Genomic DNA, 20379 nt, shown 5'->3' with positions numbered 1-20379 from the left:
GAGCGGAGCCGCCTCGCTCCGAGCCGAGCCCAGCGGCCCCGAGCGGAGCCGCCTCGCCCCGAGCCGAGCGGAGCGGAGCCGCCTCGCCCCGAGCCGAGCGGCCCCGAGCGGAGCCGCCTCACTCCGAGCCGAGCGGAGCGGTCCCAGTCCCAGCGGAGCCGCCCCAGTCCCAGCGGAGCGGCCCCAGTCCCAGCGGAGCCGCCCCGGTCCCAGCGGAGCCGCCCCGGTCCCAGCGGAGCCTCCCCGGTCCCAGCGGAGCCGCCCCGGTCCCAGCGGAGCGGTCCCAGTCCCAGCGGAGCCGCCCCGGTCCCAGCGGAGCCGCCCCAGTCCCAGCGGAGCCGCCCCGGTCCCAGCGGAGCCGCCCCGGTCCGAGCCCCGGCCCCGCTCCCGCCGCCCGAACCCCCCGAGCCGGACGGGCCCGCCGCGGCCACCTGCGCCTTCTTCCCGTGCCTAAGAATCAACCCTCATTAACTGTTTGCTCTCAGAAATCATTTATGCCGCGTGTGAATAAACGAAAAGGAAGTTTTGAGGTGTGATGCAGAAACCTCGGCTTCTTGCTCAACTCCCTGAACTGCGCTTTAAGCCTCTAAGGTGTAAAAGGGAGGTAAAGTATTTAAAGATACCCGTGAGCCCTATGAGAATCTACTCTGATAGCTGTTCTAAAACCTGTCTTCAAGTATTTCTTTGCTCCAGCCTTTTAATTCGGCCTGGCGCTTGGCAAAGAGCACTCTACCACATGCCTCTGTTATGTGCAATACTCTTCCCTGCAGAACAGCTGATTTAATTTCCAAGGGCAGTTTACTGGCCCCAGATGATGTTCCCGCCCTACCGAACAGGAACAGAGTGAGATTGCCAGTTGATCCATGGTCGCAAGCCCCAGGATCTTCCTCTCTTCTGCTTCCCCTCATCGTGATTTTGTGCTGCACAGTACAAATTCCAGCCATCTTCAATGTTAAATAATAAGCTGTACATTTGGACAAAGTTAAGATGACACCTAAAAATCACGCCCATCTTAGGGGTGCAGTTGGATTCATACACATTTACATTGGTAGGAGCAAACAGTCTGACTTGGTTGCCTAATTACTTAATTAGTGAGATGTCTGGAAACAGCTGTTCCTGGCTGCCAGCAAGGTAAATGCACTCCAGGAAACCCCTGGGGTGGCCACTCAGAAAGCACATCAGTAATTTATCTCCAGTGTATCAAAACAACTTTTTTTCCTTCAAATGTAACTTTGCAGCATCTTCCCTCTGGGTAGGGTGCCCCGCTATCAGCCACTGGGCGGGAGGAGGTACACACATGGTATACAAGAGTGTGTGGCTATGCACAGATATTCTATATAACCATAGCAACAGGAGAAAGAGGCAATGGTACCTCAGCGAGTGAGGACACACCCCTCTATTCCATCTGGTGACATCAGGGCTCTGCATAGCAGTTACTATCTGATTTTAGAGGTTTCTTTTTGGGGAACGGGTCTGTATATCCAATTTCTGTTAGCTTACATCTGTTTGTGCTTTTCTGGTAATAAAACCAGTTTCTATCGAGACACCACATGGAATCTAACACAAGTTTTCCATTTTCCACTTGATGCAGAGCCTTAAGTGGACATAAAATTTAAATTGGCCATAGATAGATTCCCAAACTGATCTGTTTAACCTAAGCCTGGATTAAATGCTGTTTATAAAATACTGTGGGTACATGCAAAAATTTGCACCACGTTACCAGCTGTAAAACACAGTTTCAAACACATCTTGAGCAATCTCATGGAAAAGAATATCCCAACCATTACACAAGCAGCTTGGTAGGAAGTGCTCTGAAAAAAGCTGGTCCCACAGTTATAGCTCTTCCTATAGTCCAGCTAAATGCCCAAATGATCACACATTTGGAGAGCTGTTCATATGGAGAAAGGATAGGGCAAATGGATGGAAAACAAAAAATCCCCTCCTTGCAGCCAACACTGTTCTTACACCTCCCCTAATGGCAACAAATAATCTCCTTTTTTCGCCAGAAAATCTGACTTTCTTATATGTTCTTACAGGAAGTATAAATAGCCAAAAAGCCCGACTTCCAGGTAAGAATTAAAACTGTGTTCCTGAGTATTCCTTGAAAGTTTTTTTAAAAATCTGAAGGTACTTCTGCAACAGTGAAGCATTTGCCCTGGAAACTGAACTGGATTTCAGCTCAGATAATATTCCTGTGAATATTGTCCTTGCACTATTCACTGATCATTGAATGCATCTTGGTTTTGACCTAAATTATTGTGAAGTTGCTAACTGTGTGGTGTTAAACTGTTAGTCCCGCCACCACAAAAATTGTGACATTTTGTAGTTTGAGGAAGGATTTTTGAGTAGGTCCAATGTCTCTCTGAACAGTTGTAGGGCTGTCTGCGTGCCACAGCTAAAATGCAATTAAAAGCTCTGTTACTGCAAGGGTGTCTCAGTAAGGGTGGACTCAGTTGCCAGCTGCACTGCAAACAGCAGTGCTTATGCCTGGGTGAAAAAGAAAAGAAACAAGAGAAAAAAGTGAGAAAAGAGGAAAAAAAAAAGATAAGAGAGAAAAGAGAGAAAAGAGCGAGAAGAAGAGGGAGGAGGGGAGGGGAGGGGAGGGGAGGGGAGGGGAGGGGAGGGGAGGGGAGGGGAGGGGAGGGGAGGGGAGGGGAGGGGAGGGGAGGGGAGGGGAGGGGAGGGGAGGGGAGGGGAGGGGAGGGGAGGAGGGGAGAGGAGAGGGAGAGGAGAGGGAGAGGAGAGGAGAGGAGAGGAGAGGAGAGGAGAGGAGAGGAGAGGAGAGGAGAGGAGAGGAGAGGAGAGGAGAAAGAAAAAAGAGAAAAACTAAGCTCACCACTTGTAGCTCGTGGAGTAGAAAACCTCCTACATTCACAAATAGCCTCACGTCCTTGGAGAGCCTGGCTCCGCGGTGACATTGCGATCCACACGAGCAAAGCTTGCTCTGCCGCCAGTAGAGGGCAAGAATTAGCAGCAGCACTTCCACCTGAGTAGTGTGAAGAAGAACAGGTGGAAAGGAAGCGGGGATTTCTGTATGCCATGCTTGCCTTACCCACTGACAAATACTCGTAAAGGACTATATAATCAGTTCAGCAGGCTAAAAGTACCCACTTTAGGGTTTGCAATTACAGAAGTAACTAGCAAATCCATCAGAGTGAAGCCTTAAGAAGAAAAATCATTTGTCTACTTCTGTGCCCAGTCATGGAGAAATGTTTACTGCTCTTTTTTTTTTTATTATTGTTAATTCCCAAACATAAAGTTAGCTCATATTTGAAGACTGAGAATCTAAACTAATTATTCCCTTTGGTATAAGATGTGCCCTTCAACCTCCTCACTGACCGTAGGAATCTCAGCACCAAAAGAGTAAAATTATTTCAGACTAAACACATCTGTAAGCAGTGTAGGAGAACATGTGCCTATCTTCCAGCTGTTAAGTAACATGCATTGGTTTAAATTGTGGCCATAGTCAGTCCCTACAACCAAGTTAAAAGGACATGGATTTTTATCTGTTCCCACGAGCTTAAAGATTTGATGCAGTAGATGCCTAGTGGTGACAGCAAATGACTGTCTCTTACTCCCAAAACCAATGTGTTGTGTCATTGACTTACACTTGGTGACTCTGGGAGTTTGAAACATTCCATGCCTCAGTTTTTCCTCCTGAAAAGGGCATTGATGGCACCCAGCTCAGGTCTCTCACGATGCTCGCTGGTAGCTTCAGACTTCCCCAGAATGAAATCCGCCTGCGCAGGTAATGTGCAAAGAATGATTGCAGCCTTCCATCACCAAGTCCTAGCACCTCCTTTGCACATTTCAGAGAAACGGGAGCTTAAAGACAGAACAAAGTGAAACATCCTGCCACTCACTCAGCTACAGAGCAATCTTCAAGTTCAGACCCTCCAGAGCCTGAAGGGAATCATGCTCTTGGCACGAGTATCTCTTGTGATGCCACTTTTGATGACACATCGGGACATCGCTCTTCAGCTACTGTATTTGGGGAAAGTTTCTCAAAAGCTCCTGTCTGCCAACAGTGAAACAGGTTGGACCAGCACCATTTCCACAGCAGGCTGGGAAGGGAAAAACCTGCTTTCCAAATCCGTGTTGGGGCACATGGCCTTACCACATGGCAGGAACTGAAACACACGGTACAATAACACCAGAACTTGTTCCTTACACTTTCCTTCTTCATGTGCTCCTCCTTTCAGCCTCCCTTTTTCATCCCCAGCAGATCTGAACCTCTCTTGTTTTTAACAGTTTAACAGCCTTTGGAATAATTGAATTGATAGGATGAGAAGGATTTAAACAAATCCAGTCGGTCCTCTGTTAAGCAATCAATTGTTCCACAAGGTACAGAACACTCAATAGTTAAGAAAGCAGCCATTTAAATGCTACTTGTCTCTGCAGCTGTGCTACATCCCTGTTTCCCAGGAGGGCTGCTTCCAGCTGCTGCTCCATGTTTCTAACAATCAAATGGATCAATTCTGAAGACACCTCAAGTCTGTGTGTTAAGCAAGAATGATGTTTGTGGTGTGTGTTGGGTAGGGAAGGAGGTGGTGGGAAAAGAGACATTTCACTCACCAGGGAAGTTGATGTCATTTCTGTTTTAAACACTGGACATTTATTTAGAATCTTTAGAGCCCATACATTATTGAATAATTTTAATTTATCACATTCAAATATATTAGGCAAATATATAATACAATAAATTGCATTTGTACACATAAATACAAAATTTGAGGTAGGGCCTCAAGAATAATGATTTGTGAAATTAAAAACATACAGCAACATAATATGTACTACATGAGATACATACGATGCATTCTTTGTAACAATATATCTTTTGCACATACAGCGAATGAAAAAAATGTAGTGATCGGTTAGGGTACAAATCTTTATCCATAGGCAGCAGTACCCCATAGAATGCCTGTAAATATATATATATATATATTTATATATGACATTACGCAAGTAATTAAGATTTAACCCATCAGCGATGGGTCCGTAATAAAGTGCCATAGGACACAGGGAGCAAATTCTCAGCTGGTGTAAATTGTCACAGCTCCAGACAAAGCCCTGACAATTTATACCAGCCAAGTATCTACCTTACAAGGTAATACCACATAATATAAAGGACAGAGAACAACATGTTTTAGTCAATTTTACTAACAATGGAAGATAGCTATAAGGCAAATGGTTACCTGAAGATGTATTTAAATGCTATGGGCAAATAAAATATTGCAAGCATTAAGATCCAACCTAGTTCTCACATTATATAAACCCCTCAGGAAAACCTTCTCTCTTTGGTGATAGCCCTCCTGCCTCAAGGCACCCACCTGAGCCCCGCAGGAATATCAAGCTCTGACCATTTTCAGGTACCTTATGTGCACACCACCTAACTGCAAACCAAGAAACAAGTGTCTCTGACAGCAGCAGAAGCTTTCTGGGACACCTCTGGTCAAAAAGCTCTGCTGCCTGCAGCCCACAGCCCCTACAAGCCTGCCCTTGATTGCACGAAGAAGTGGAGCTGCAGAATAAGAAACCAACAGGAGAACAATGACTGCTATACATAAACATTTCTTTCACACAGGCAAAAAGAAATCGTATTATCCAAATAACCGTACACAATAAAAAGAGCAGAGGTATTTAAAATCAATCGGGTGTTGGGACTTGATGGTGAGAGATAGTCACACAGTGTATCAGAAGCAATGATCTTCAGTGTGGAGGCACGTCTAATGTGGTCATTGGAGCAGAAATGAACCAAAAGACTACTTGGACTCAATTGAAACATCATATAAAGACAATCCAAGTCTTTCTCAATTAAAGGTCATTTTGTTAAACCCTTCCTTTGGAAACAAAGTGCTGCCTTGTCTAGCTGAAACATAGGTTTTGAACATTGCATATTTAAAAACACTGGGATGACCCCAAAAAATTTGAAGATGGCAAGCATTTGCATTAGGTATAATCTTTAATGCATCTCAGCTCATCCAGAAATTCAATTTAATTTCAAAGAAAAAATATGCGGCATAGTTTCACCAAATTTAAACATTTTTTACTCACAAGATAGATAGATCTGAAAGTACATACATCACATTTTTTACTAATATGGCTTTTTCCCCTCCTTTTTTTTTATTTTAAAGATCTTTACTGTTATGCTATTAGTTACTAAATTTATTTTTAGAAAATTATCAAAGTACATGCAAACTTTTGTTAGAACATGGTAAGTGAAGTGCATTCCCAAACTTCAAGGTAACTTCTCATTTAAAGAAGACACTGCTGGTTAATTTAATCTCAATTTTCAGAGTTGGACAGTAAAATAATTTAGAAAAAATCTCATGTGACCAAAATAAAACCCTGCCTTTCACATATAGTGAAAACTTCACATCTTCTGTGATTTTTCTATGCATTTCTCTCCTTTTCCAAAATTTTTTGCAAGCTTAGCAATGGGGTCAAAGCTGAAGACAAAGATCAGCTAGCAAAAAAATCACAAACATCTGTTTACAGAGTTTCAAATTCAAGCCTAATCCTGTGCTAATGACTTAGCAGGCACAGGAACAACATCTAAATTAAAAGCAAGGAGATTAATTGCTTAAATCATGGAAAGCAATTCAGCTGCAATTTCATATGCAGTCTGGTTTGGTAATCCAAGCCAAAAGATATCATATCCCAGCAGCATTCCTTCCAATGATCTCTGTTTCATAATTCAGGTAGGCAGCAGCTCACATCCTTGCACTGAGGGAACTCTGCATTTAATGTGCAATCCCAGTCCCAAGGCATGCCCTGGGACAAGCCAGCAAGTGGAAGGATTCAGTGCTCTCACACCATTCGACTGCGAAAGAGGACCAAACATACAGATAGATCTTGTTGTTTTTGAATTACAGTAGTAGCAAAGGCCAACTGGCTTGGACTCCAAAAATCAAACCAAAACGCAAGGGAATATTGGTTAAGAGTGATTTATCCCAATAGAAACACATAATTCCCAAGACAGATGCTGACTTAGGTTCCCTTCTGCACCCAGAGAAGGTCCCTCAGCCCTACCTAGACGTGGAAACCAAATTTCCAGCTCATCCCTATGGACATTCATGAGGCCAAACAGAGCACAGCTTCTCAAACTTGCCTCTATCAGGAAACTAAAAGCCAGAAGTAAAAATAGCAAGTCTTTTTTTAAAATAGCAGGCAAAGCTGAAGCAAGGGGAACAGCTTTAAGGCAGAGAAGGTCCCGTCCTGCTGCTGAGTGAGACAGGGACCAACAAGAGCCCATGGAGTAGAAATATTGCAGAACCTGCCCTCCCTGGCCTGCATGACAACCCCTGGTAGTGCTTCACTTGTTCTGTGTGAGGATTAAAGATCTCCAGCAGTGCCTAGAACTGGCAACACTAATTGCCCCGTGAAAGAGGAAGTTCAGCAAAATGATTAATATATTTCATATACATATATATATACACACACACACAGAGAAAAGGAGTTAACAACGTGTGGAAGGGGTACTTTAAGGTTTAGCTTTTGGTTTTCTTCAACAGGATGAAAACAGCACACCTACTGATCTACGGACACACATGAACTGAGGATTTACCTGAGACCCTGTAATATGAAGACAGACAGACAAAAAAACAGGATAGAAACAGTCCCCTGAAAGGAAAGAACATTTACAGGCTACTACAGCAGTGTCTGTGGGGAGGAAAAAACTGGCTAAACTACAAAGCTCATTATTTCTACATTGATTGGTAAGATATTTATAAGGACATAAAGCATCACTAGCACACACTACATGAACACTGATCACCATTAAAAAATATCATATATGTATGTATAGGATATAACAAGGTAATAAAGGTTAAGTTTTGCCAATTATTGAAGATATATTTTTCTCCCTCATTCTAGTGCATTTACAATAATTTGGGCTAATTTTCTATTTAGGTAAATAAATGTACTCTTTAAAAGCTCTATTTTTTACTCTGTCCAATAGGTTACAAAACTATTTAAGTCTAATATTCATATGATTGCATATATCTGATTTCTAAAATGTAATGATTTAGGATGCCCTACTGCTATGCAATGCTATGATGGCCCTCTACTAAATTGTCCTTTCACCCCAACCTTTGCATTTTCTATATCTAATGTTGCATCTGTGCAGATGACTGTGGTGGTTAATTTTTGTGGATTTGGGTATTTTTATTTAATGAAAATGTTTTAATGAAAAAAATACCCTATGCAAGTTTCAGAGAGAATACTGCTTTGAAGAATTTACGTGCTATATATATAATATATAGACAAGTGGGGTCCTGCTATTTCCCCATTGGTTGAAAGAGAAGAATACACCAGCTAAAGGTTATAGGTTATATAAAGGTGCTTATAGGCAAATGAACGGGGAGTCACAAGTTGAACAGCACATCCAATAACTGTTTTCAGATGGTAACTAGACTACACTTACCACTGTAGGAATACAAAGTTAGGCACAAATTATATGATGGCTTTTTGAGGAGATACTGTAAACAAAAGCAGAGAAACAAGGAAAAATATATTCAGAGTATTAGAGTGAGGTGAGTAAAACCACAGGTGCACTTGGCATGGAACAGGTTGTCAGATACTTTGTATAGCTGAGGCATTCCTAGTTGAGATGACAGATATCAAATTATCAAAAAAAAACATACGAGAGGATTTGAAACAGTGATGCCCATACAGCTCATTCTGACACCATTTCCAAACCACTTCTAGACTTGAATGCAGTTTAGTCTCTCAGTTGATCATTTTTAAAAACTTTGTTCTTATTTTTCTACAGATGGATTATCGTCGTTTCTGTTGTCACCCCATATATTGCTTCCTGGTGTGCTGTCCCAAGGGTCTCCACACGTTTAAATAACATAACAATCCCTCCAAGTTAGTATAAATCATAAAGGAAGTGTGCAGACATGATGGGTCAAGGTTGGCTGCCAGTGTAGAAGAAGCTACAAGAGCCTTATGCTGGATTTATATCAGGACTACAGGAGATCCCATTCTTTGCCCACTTCCATCACCTTTGAGGGATGAACTTTTCTTGGAACACACTGGTAGCAAAATCCTAGTCCCACCAGAGCTACCTGTTACAAAGGGTGCTGGTGGGAAGTGGGTCAAACTAAGTGGGTCGTTTCATCTAAAGATTGTTCGGTTTGGTTTTGTTTATTCCTACATCACCTGACAACACCTGGTCACGTCACCTGTCACACATTTCTGCTGTGGCACCAGGTACAGAACATGTCACAGGCATCACCTATGCCTGGAAGTGGTCTAGTTAGGCCTCCCCTATGGCATGCAACAATAAGTCCTCTTTCCTAAGCAGCCACTTTCAGGCACTGCAGAAAAGAAAAGAAGCAGCGGTGGGTGAAAAAAAAAATGGGGAAAAAAAACAGAAAAGGTCGACAATGTTATTGCCACCCTTTTGTAATGATTATTAGCATTGGGTGCCCAGTTCCATGTCCTTGGGGGGCAGTTTCAGTCCCAGGGAGGAGGTTCCCAGCGGGTCGATCATGTTCCTGTACCGATCGCCGCGGTGCTTGGCCAGGAAGGGGCCCCAGTCGGGCTGGGGGGAGCACACCAGCTTCAGCCTCTGCGTGGGGAGAGAAAAGAGAGTCAGAAAAGAGAGTCAGCCACAGAGCACAATCACCACCAGAGCTGTGAGAACCCCGGGCTTGGTCTGGGGTCCCATGTGGTGGAAAAGTCTCTCCTCCAACCCGTGCTTCTGAAGAAAAACTCCACAGCCTCTTGTTGTTCAATCTCAAGGCAGTTCATTGCAAGTTATCTAAAAGATTTTCCTCTCTGGCTGCTGTGGTTTGCTCACAGCTCAGGCAGAGGCACACACACACCCTGACATCTTCTCTGACTCCCGACTGCTTCTTCTTTCCCCGCCCAGGGCTGCTGCTCTCTTTTATATGGTACGTTACATGTTACATGGTTACAGTTTTTTCCCAATGTCTATTACCTATATTAAATGGTGATTTTCTACTCTAAACCAATCCATAAGTGCCAACATCACCAAGAACATGGAGGCAAGGAAGAAGAAGGAGGAAGAACAGTATCAGCCCACTTTCCTCCATCTTTGAACTTCTGACCCCCATGTACAAAGTAAAAACCCCCCTGGACAGGTGCTAAAACACTCCTGTACAATACTAAAAAATTTCCCCTCTACTTTGTAATTACTTTTACTATACTATCTAACCCTTTGTGACTGCCTGTTCCACCTCCAAAGTTGGTAACTCATTCCATGGTTCAAACCCAAAATCACAACTGTTTCCAGCTGCCTGCCAGGGTCTCAAATGCTTCTGACCAAGGCCTGGAACCTCCAAAAATGTCTGAGAGACATTTTGAGTTCCAACACAGAGCAAGCAGGATAAACTCATTTAAGGTTATTGACGACAGCCTGGCAGTGCTGTACTGCTCAGCGTTTGTTTTGCACAAAGTTTTCAAGATTAATAGGGGATCAAGTGCCCAGGTTTTAATTATACATTCTCCCCCACAACATGTGAGGGGAGCTCAGAACCACTGCTACAGACTGCGAGGCTCTCTTACTGAAGGACATGTGCACAATTACTTAGCCCAATGGTCTAAGCAGTGAGTAAGTGCATTAGAATAATTGGATTTATAGTTAGCGTATTTCCCTAAAGTATACAAATTACCAGAAGTAGTATATCACTATGAAAGATTTTAATTTTGAGATGACAAAATGTTGTTTTTATCTGCGGGAAAAAAGAAAGAGGAGAATGTCAACCTGGCAAACAACAGAAATTTTCTGATCTTTCCACTGAGTTCTTTATTGAATATATAATTTGATTGGTGCATTCACAGATAAAAAGGAAAGAAAACATATTTTTGATGACTTGAGAGGGAACAATTATATGTTTATTACCTAATAAAGTGAATCAAACCTCTATATCCGTTATTTTAGTCTCTGCTTAATTACTAGTTTGCAAATTTTACCTCCCAAATCAACCATAATAATTCTATGCAGCAGACTCAATATTGAGGAGATACCAGACTACAGCTGAAACATCTTGAGCAAAAGCCCTTTCAAAACAGATCCAACTCTTGGGTGTTTCTTTGGGTGCACACCTGGACACACACTAAGGGAAACACCCTATTTTTGTGACAATTTGTGTGCCAGTTTTAGACATGAGAAGTTTCGAAGCAGAACCATTTGTGCCAGTGAGAGGAGCTTATGAGACAAGACAAAGAAGGAATAAATCTAATTCTACATTAGGTCATTTCCAGCAGGGGCAGCTGTCTCCTGACCAGGCACTGCAGTCTGCTCCAGACAGGAGCTGAATGATCCCTTAGACAAGTGGCCTCGTCTCCTGCTCGGATGCTCTCCCTAGGGTGTCCCACTGTGAAAATTCCTCTCCTACAAAATTCCTTTGCTCTGTGGGTAGCAGAGAAGCAGAGCCTCTTCCCTCAGGCGTGTGTAGTGTGACATATTGAGAGACCAAAAAGATTATGCTATTTTAGTACGTTTTCTCTCCTTTTCATTCTTTTGAAGCAAGAAACAGCCCCGGTGGGATTGCAGGGAAGCTGAACTGTAAAAGCAGTCACAGAAAGGGGAGCGGGTGTCTGGTCCTTCCCCAAGGTGGGAGCAGCACAGGCAGCAGGCAGTGATGAGAAGGCAGAACTGAGAAAGCCTCAGAGACCTAAAATAAGAGCACTGAGCTTCTCCAGAAAACAGCAAGGAAGGGATGAAATGCTGACATTGCTGATCCTGCCAGGGACTGAGGAGCCAGCAGGATGGGAACAGCCAGGGAGAGTGAGGTGATGGGACTCAGGGTTGGAGAGAAGGAGGTGACAGGACTCAGGGATGGAGAGAAGGAGGTGACGGGACTCAGGGATGGAGAGAAGGAGGTGACGGGACTCGGGGATGGAGAGAAGGAGGTGACGGGACTCGGGGATGGAGAGAAGGAGGTGACGGGACTCGGGGATGGAGAGAAGGAGGTGACGGGACTCCGGGATGGAGAGAAGGAGGTGACGGGACTCGGGGATGGAGAGAAGGAGGTGACCGCCACATTTCTGAAGCAGCGAAGGAAAGCGTCAGGAATCCAATTAGCAAAATAAACGAAAGAACCTTAAATTAAAAATAAACTGTCACTTGGAATTATTGTAAGCCCAGGTGCCAGAAAGGATCAGCTAATTCAAGAGGAATAAGGAGATGAAAGGTGAAAGCAAAGATTGCCAGCTGGGTTTTATAACCAGTAGCTTGAGATGCATGAAAAGCCTTCCTGCTCTACATCTCATTCCTGGACTTCAGCGAGTGGCACAGCCTCGTGGAGCAATCCTGGGTGAGCCCAGCACCCAGCTGGGCACACAGGCAGCTCCTGAGCTCTGCCAGTGCTGATGGCAGCTCCTGACTGAGCTCTCCCAGTGCTGACTGTGGGCACGACACACACCAGGGGCTGAGGCTTCCTGCGGCCACATGCTGCTTTTGCAAAAACCTCAATGGATCTAGAACACCTTTCTTCCAATAAAGCCATACAAAACCTCATGGAATTTATCTAGATCTCATAAAACAAACAACTCCAGACTCAGGACCATGCTTTTTGAAAAACTAGGAATAGAAGGTCTACAATTTAAATCAACTGAGCATCTCTTCACAACACAATAACTGGTTTACCAGAAAGCAATCTGAGCAGTATTAAACATTCAATATCACAAAAATCAATGTAAAATGAAAGATACAGTCCCCTGCGGCCATATTTTTAAACAGCAAAAAGACAGAAGAATTACCTCAATAAATCTTCCTGGGGCTAGGTGCATTTTTATCACGAACATAACTGGGATCCAGATGACTGAGCAGGCCAGCATCAGCCACCCCAGCACCATGGACCAGCCTGGGTAGTGGTAAGCTCCGTAAGTCATGGGCTCCCACTGGTAAAAACTGAAGCAGAGAATAAACTGGGAACAAGAAAGGAAAACAAATATGTTTGAGTAAGGAAAACAAGCCTGCTATGCCACAAATGCTGGGTATCCACACACTGAGCTGGTGTATTTGGAATACAGATAAAAGCACACAAACCTAAGGCAGGGTGCTGCCACAAGCTCTAATAAATGGGTCAGAGCCTGAATCTAATGAGTTTCAATGAAATCTTGCAAAATCCCTCAAAAATCACTATATTTGTGCCAGAATAATTGAAATTAGAATCTTGCCCCTAGTGTAACATGGTTTATTACATGGTCTATTGGGAGTTTTACCTAATGTGATTATGGTAAGTTCTCCGTTGCACTTACTGTATGAACAGCAATATATCTGCTTACATTTGTGCATAATTCAGTACCTTTTGGAAAATGCCTCTGCTTGCAATAATTGCACACAGAAGATTTATAGAAGTATAACTAGGTGAAGGCACATATAAAAATGATCAGCTTTAGTTCCAGAGATGTGGAGTCTAATGAAAGTCTAATATTAGGCTATCCAAATGTATCAAATATTAGCTTTACAGAGGCAATAATACAAAATAATTCATTGCTTGGTTTTGCTTTGTCTGTTTCCATTGCATAAAAATTGAATTATGACTGATCAGTGTCAATTTACTTCTCACTGTAAGTTCACTAAATATTGCATTTGGAGGGAATAACAACAGAACATGCAAGTTTAGAGAGTAAACACGGTCAGTTCAAATTTGTTTTCCTTAACAAACAACATAATTTCCTATTTCCTGCTTGTGATTACTGACAGGAGCTATGAGCACAAACAAGTCTGATTAGTAAAGGATCTGAGCAATTTGCAGAAAAGCCTTACAATTCCCTTCAGAAGTGTAAAATAGGGTCTAAGGCAGCATCTTGAAAATAACCATTGGAAAAAAACAAAGCTAAAAAAATACCATGTGTACATGACTTCATCTTTAAAAAGATCCCCAAGAGAAGACAAATACCACTGGTGTAATCCTAACACTATAAACTGAAGTAAGTCTTCAAACTTTTTAAAAGTGATCTGCAAACTATAGGCATACATTGTCACAATCAAATAACAGGTGGTTAAGATAGAGCTAGCTGGTTTTCACACAGAGCAATACTGCAGTGCAGTGAAGACAGCAGGTAAAGAAAATCTATGCAAGAAAATAGACTACTTTCATTTTACCCATTGGAGAAATCATTCTCGCTGTAGAAAATTTCATTTCTTTGCAACTCAAGATTTTGTTGAGCTCACCAAAACTCACTGGTCCCCTCACATAGGCATTGATGTCTGTGAAAACTAAACCTTCTCCAATTTGCAGGAAAAAATGTCCTCTGTGAATTAACAACACTGAAAATAAGTTGTTAACTTCAGCCAGTGCCTTTTTGTTCCTCCTCCAGGAAGGAAAAGGTTTTCCAAGCTCACACTGCACTAAAGAACTGCACACACAGAAACTGCCCAGCACGAGAGCTGAAACACAACTTCTCTGGCAGGAGCAAAGGACTGGAGAGTCCCTGCTTTGCTTCTCCTCCTGCCAGCTGATCTCACACTCTTCCAAAATCTCTCTTTTCAGAAACTCCAGAAACTTTTATCTTGCACCTCAACAGCTAAGAACACTCACCCAGAGCAGCTGTGGTGTGGCTGCCCCATCCCTGGCAGTGCCCAAGGCCAGGTTGGAGGGGGTCCTGAAAAACCTGGGACAGTGGAAGGTGTCCCTGCCCATGGCAGGGGGGTGGAGGGAGATCAGCTTTGAGATCCTTTCCCACCCCAACCATTCTGTGATCGATTGTGTGACTTGTAGGAACTACTTCATTCCTGTGAAATTGTCAGTATTTAAAACCCTGCATGGATATAGAATCTTGCTGAACTTCCAAGTGGATGCACATGCACTCAAACAGAAAATACTGGTGAAAGAAGACTCTGGGTGTTTTGGTGCTGATTTGTCAAGCTGAAAGGTTTTGAAATGGCTGAAATAATTATTTCATTCTTGTGTCAAAAAAAAAAAAAAGTCATTGCAGATTGTATCTGCACATAGGTTAAAACATGAAGGAAGCACTGTGTTAGAAACCTAGATGGCAAATGTAGATACAGTTATTGGATTTGGTCCCCTGGACTTGAAAAAACTCTCACAGTAATGGTGAAATTGAGAACGTGACTCTTTTTTTTTATGAAATGGACACCTGAACATGAAGCAAACGCTGACTGAATTCTGAAGGAAGGTGCTGGGGAGGAAATAAGAATTAGAGGAAAATAGGAAGGACAGCAAGAACAGCCCAAACTCCTCTGGTTTTGGGTTCCAGGGCTCCCTCCAGGGCTGCAGCCGCTGTCTCGCAGCGCCACCTCCCGGGACCTGGGCCGGGACAGTCCCGCTCCTCCTCTGCCACCTCAGCCCTTCCAGAGCATCCTTCTCACACCAGCTGCTGTGGCAATAAAATAACTTTTTTTTTTTTTTCCCCTAGCTCAGTCCATCAGCACACAGGAGGATGTTGCCTTCTCCCTGTGCATCCATAAATATCACACACACACACACAAATATATATGCATTTATATAAAATAATCTACTGTATATAAGTACAGTGGTGTGCCACAGCAGCATTTTGCACAGCCAGGAAAAGGCCACCCATTTTCCATGTGGGCTCACCATGCCTCTCCACCAAAACCACCACTGCTTACACTGTTTCTGCTGCACACACATGGCAAGAACACATGTGCTGTCATCCAAGTTCTAGCTACCAACACCCAGAAACATCATGAATAATGAATAATGCACAAACAACAACAAAACTCTTTGGAGAAGATGTTAATTTTTTTTTTTCTTCCTTACTGTTAAAATAGTTGGGGTCACAAATGCCCAGCAGACTCTCCAGAATTTACTTGGCTGGAATCCAATCATCATTTCTATATCTTCACAAAACCTTTGCAATCCTGTAAAGAGCAAATGGAAGAGCAGTTAGGTGTGAAAGAAACCAGCTGCAGTCTGCAACAGAGCTCTGGTGCCCTCCTTTGTGTCTAACTGTGAAAACAAACTCCAAATTTTTGGTTGAAAGCTTCCTTGGAGGATCTAACTACAGAATAATAAACTAATAGGGTGGGAACCATTCCAACAAAATATTTCCTTCTTAAGGATTAAAGCAATTGAGCTTTTCCATTGAGATTAGGTGTTTAGTCTGTTTTGTGTTAAAGCATTACTAATATGCACTAGGTAGCTGCAATTATTTGTCTGTTTTGTTCCCCTGTGCAGATCAGCTTTATTAATATTGGTGTATCTGCTTCAGCACAGACAACATTTCAGCTTCTCTATACCTGCTACATGACAGGATTGCAGCTGTACCCCTCAGCACTGATAGTTAAAACTCCTAGAGAGCATCTGCAAATATCCTGAATTATATTCAATGTTGTCTGAACAAAAAGATCAGCTGCTATGCGAGTTCTTCATAAGGTGAGTTTAAAAAAATGCATTTCAGCTACTCTGCAGCTCCTCCCTGGCCATGCCATGTGACAGCAAAAGGTCAGCATGTGTTGGTCAGCAGCTGCTGTTCCCTGGTGGTTATTAGTAAATTAGTCATTAGCAATTTCATTATTAGTAATTTACCCAAAACTTTTAAAAAGACACCTAAAATTGATTCCAGCTTTCCCAATTGTAATAAGAAGAGAGAGGTCAGAGCTCATCTAGGACATAAATGTTAAAAATTTGGGCCAATTTTACTTGAATTTTGCAGAGCATTATTTTGCAGTGTTTTGTCTAACTTGCATGATGTGGGGAAAGCTTAAATACTTAATAACTTAATAATAGAAATAACTTAATAATAGAAAAGGAATTGAGTAAGGGAAGAAATGCTTGCAACAAAAGTAATAAATTACTTTATTTCTTCTTGTATAACAGCTGCTGCAGCTGCTGAGTGTAAGAAGGGACAATCCCAGGCTTGATCCACCTCGATTGGGAGCCTTTCTGTTGATATCAAGGAGAAATAAATCTATTCACCTGACTGCTGTAAGAATTAAGAAGGTAAAACAAACACTGGCATTGGTCCATCATCCAGAGCCCTCTGATGCAGAAGAAAGCAGCAGGGCTGGCTGATGGAAAAGCTAAAGAACCATGGTATGATAAGGGACAGAGAAGAAAAATAAAGAAATCCAACAGGAAAATGGTACTACAAGGACTGTATTTAAGGAAAGCGAAAAAATTAAAATCTGCAGTGGATGTAATCTCAGAAAACAGAGCCAAGGTAACTCAGAGGTCACTTTTCTCCTTGTGTAATTTCTTTCCCTCTTTTTCTGTTTTACTGACTAGCACAAGTTTTCTTCTTCAGAAAGCCTCTTCTGTGTAAAATACATGGAATTTTTATGACCCAGGGAATCGTTGTGCTTCAGCTCCACTCTAATTGGGTCCTTCTCTACTCTGTAATAGAAGTTTGTATGCCTGGACGAAATGTAACCTCCAAGGTCTGCGTGTGATGGAGCTGAAAGGAGATTCTTGCTGCAAAGGAAAGATTTGTCCCTGTGTTTTATTTACCTGTGCAGCACCTGCAGTGAGTGTGAGGGAACTGCTCACCCTGTGCTGGGATCAAAGCTGGTCTAAACTAATTGCTGCAGCACAGGGTACAGGCTGATGGGTATTTCCACAGAGTTTAAATCTCATTTAAAGTGTCTACTTCAGCCACACTTGTTGCTGCAAAGAATGGATACCTAACTGGATAATTTCCAGGGGGTTCCTGCCTCCAAAATTCATGCTAGCTTCATGAAAAACTGCACAGATTTGTTTGAAATTCCAACTAAAAAAAAAAATAAAATAAGAAATTCATTTTAGGAATTTTAAGTATATATTCACAGTGTCAGGCACTCTTAAATATTAGCAATTCAGGAATCAAATGTATATAACAGGCAGAGGGATTACACATTACTTATTACACATTACTTATTTCTTTCCAGTGGAAATTCAACACTAAAAATGCAAAGGATATTTTAGTTAACAGAATACCAGGTTTTTTCCCCAGATCTTAGTAAATCTGGTCTCCCTCTCAGATCAGTCAGGCCTGCTGAATAACTTTGGGAAATAAACAGCACATGCTATTCCATATCTGATTTTTCTGTCTCTAAAATAGAATGATGTATTCATAAGTGCTGACATATAAAATCCATTTTAAAAGAGACTGCAAACCTAGCCAGACAACTAATCCACTATTCTGCTACAGGTAAAGTGTTCAAAATTACTAAAGTTTTCTACAAATACACAGCCGCAGTTTCCACTCACTCTGACAACAAACCTTCCCAAAAACAAACTGTCTGGATGGAGCATGAACAAAGCTTCCATCATGTATTTTCAGTTTCCAGCAGTGTTTCACTCAAACACAGGGATTTCTGTCCTTAGCTTCATGCTACAAAGTGCAACAGTGGGAATTATGCTGGTGATTAAATTAATATCCCCACCTCTAAGCTGTTCTTTACTAATCATTCATCATAATCCAAACAATTGGAGAATAAACATGTAAACCAGCATGTGAAATAAAAACATGCATTTGATTGGATTATGAAGCACTGACTCTACTGAAAAATAAGAGATTACAAGGAAATAACCATGTGTGTCTCTTTGTAATTTAAAAATCTCAGCAAGCTCAGCAAGCAGAACATGTAGCAAGAACTAAAGACAAATTTATTTCATCATAAAAGCACCTGCCACTGTTGTGCCAACCTGCTTGCCATGAGGAGTACAAGTGCCCAGAGAAAGGTGTCAGTGGAGTGTAAAACAGCAGCTGTCAGACCTTGAAAATATATGATGCCAATTTTAAGCACTGCCTGAAGGAATATAACCCAAGCAGCAGCTTTGGTTGCATTCACCACACACAAATCACAAATGCACATGATGTATTTCTGTGCTCAGTCCTTACAAAAGCAGCTTCAGCACAGTAAAAGCAGCTCTGGCACATTAGTCAGTCAGGTAATGATCTTAATGTCTTTCCCTTTTATTTAACTGAAAGGAAGCCCCTGAGTCTAGCAAAGGGTTCATGCCTTTGAAATAGATTGCAGCCAAGGTTTTACCAAAACCTCTTGATGAACAATCAGTTGTAGAGAAAGCATAAAAAGAATAATTGGTAACTTGTCAAACCTTTTCTACATCTGATTACACTGAAGTAATAACTCACTAAAAAAAAACCTTCTCCTCTATTCAGGCCCTTATTATTATTATTATTATTATTGCATTATTTGATGTTTTTCATAAATGTTAATGTTTTAAGGGATACTGGAATTGCTGGGCAAAACAAACACTGGCCAGAGCAGTTTTTTCTTCCAAACCTAATAAAATGTCATTCCATAAAGGCTGATTTGCAGTGCTTCTGCCACACAGTGTTCAGAGGAGGAACAGAGCCAGTTCTTGCTCCCTATTTACCTTCATCCTCACTTAAAATCATGCAGAGCAAAGAAATTTTACAGATTTAAGCAGGTTTTGAAACAGTAAAAATATTTTAAACACAGAATTTTTCTCTTTCATACTAATAGCAATGGCTTTAAAGGGGGAATATATGGCACAGACCAGGTGATGCTGTTGATGCTGGTGACCATGAAGAGTGAAAAATCTAGCACAGCATATCAGCAAAGTGGGGAGAAGAAGAAAGGCAAAAAAATCTCCAGCAAACCTTAAATTTTTTTTAAACCTCCCCACTCATCACTGCCTATGAAATTGTATTGCTTTTAGAGAAGCTGGGTTTCATTTCGCCTCTAAACCAACTCTAATTGAATTACTTACGTTCCAGGGACATAAACAAAGTGAAGAATTCTGTTCAACCAAAACATGACTGGCCTAAATCAACTTTTCTCTCAGTATTTTGAGTATTTCCATAATATTTTGTAACATTTCATCACTAGGTCATGTGTGACTTAGCCACCAATCTCTCAGGAATACTCACTGCATTGGATGTCAGTGGAGGTTAAAATGCTGAATTTCCATTAAATCAGAGAAAACAAGGAAGGGCTGATTCCCTGTCCTGTCTATAACATTTATTTCTCAAGCAAGAGCACCAAATTCTGCATGATTTGAAACCTGTACCATGTTTTAAATTCTGCATGATTTGAAACCTGTACTATGTTTTAAATTTGCCATGATTTGAAACCTGTATTATATTTTAAATTTGCCATGATTCGAAACCTGTATTATATTTTAAGTTTGCCATGATTTGAAACCTGTACTATGTTTTAAATTCTGTATTATTTGAAACCTGTACTATATTTTAAATTCTGCATTATTTGAAATCTGCACTATGTTTTAAATTCTGCATGATTTGAAACTTGTACTATGTTTTAAATTCTGCATGATTTGAAACCTGTACTATATTTTAAATTCGCCATGATTTGAATTCTGTACTATATTTTAAATTCTGCATGATTTGAAACCTGTACTATGTTTTAAATTTTGCATGACTTAAAACCTGTACCATGTTTTAAATTCTGCATGATTTGAAACGTACTATGTTTTAAATTCTGCA

General features: G+C 41.7%; 1 protein-coding gene across 1 annotated transcript in view; it reads right to left on the bottom strand.

Annotated features, from left to right (window-relative positions):
• Window positions 1–7212: 7212 nt before the first annotated feature.
• The window catches only part of SLC6A5 (solute carrier family 6 member 5), a 32830-nt gene continuing 19663 nt past the window's right edge, over window positions 7213–20379 (bottom strand). The window contains exons 13-15 of the mRNA XM_085579865.1: window positions 15726–15826; window positions 12736–12903; window positions 7213–9577 (exon numbers count right to left, since the gene is read on the bottom strand). Of these exons, the coding sequence (XP_085435991.1) occupies window positions 9422–9577; window positions 12736–12903; window positions 15726–15826 (425 nt within the window). The 3' untranslated portion in view covers window positions 7213–9421. The remainder of the gene's footprint in view (window positions 9578–12735; window positions 12904–15725; window positions 15827–20379) is intronic.

Source organism: Lonchura striata, chromosome 5 (genome assembly GCF_050655825.1).
Source record: "Lonchura striata isolate lonStrDom1 chromosome 5, ASM5065582v1, whole genome shotgun sequence".
Lineage (NCBI taxonomy): Eukaryota > Metazoa > Chordata > Aves > Passeriformes > Estrildidae > Lonchura > Lonchura striata.
The sequence above is the reverse complement of the archived record's forward strand: the minus strand, read 5'-3'. Positions and strand labels throughout refer to the sequence as shown.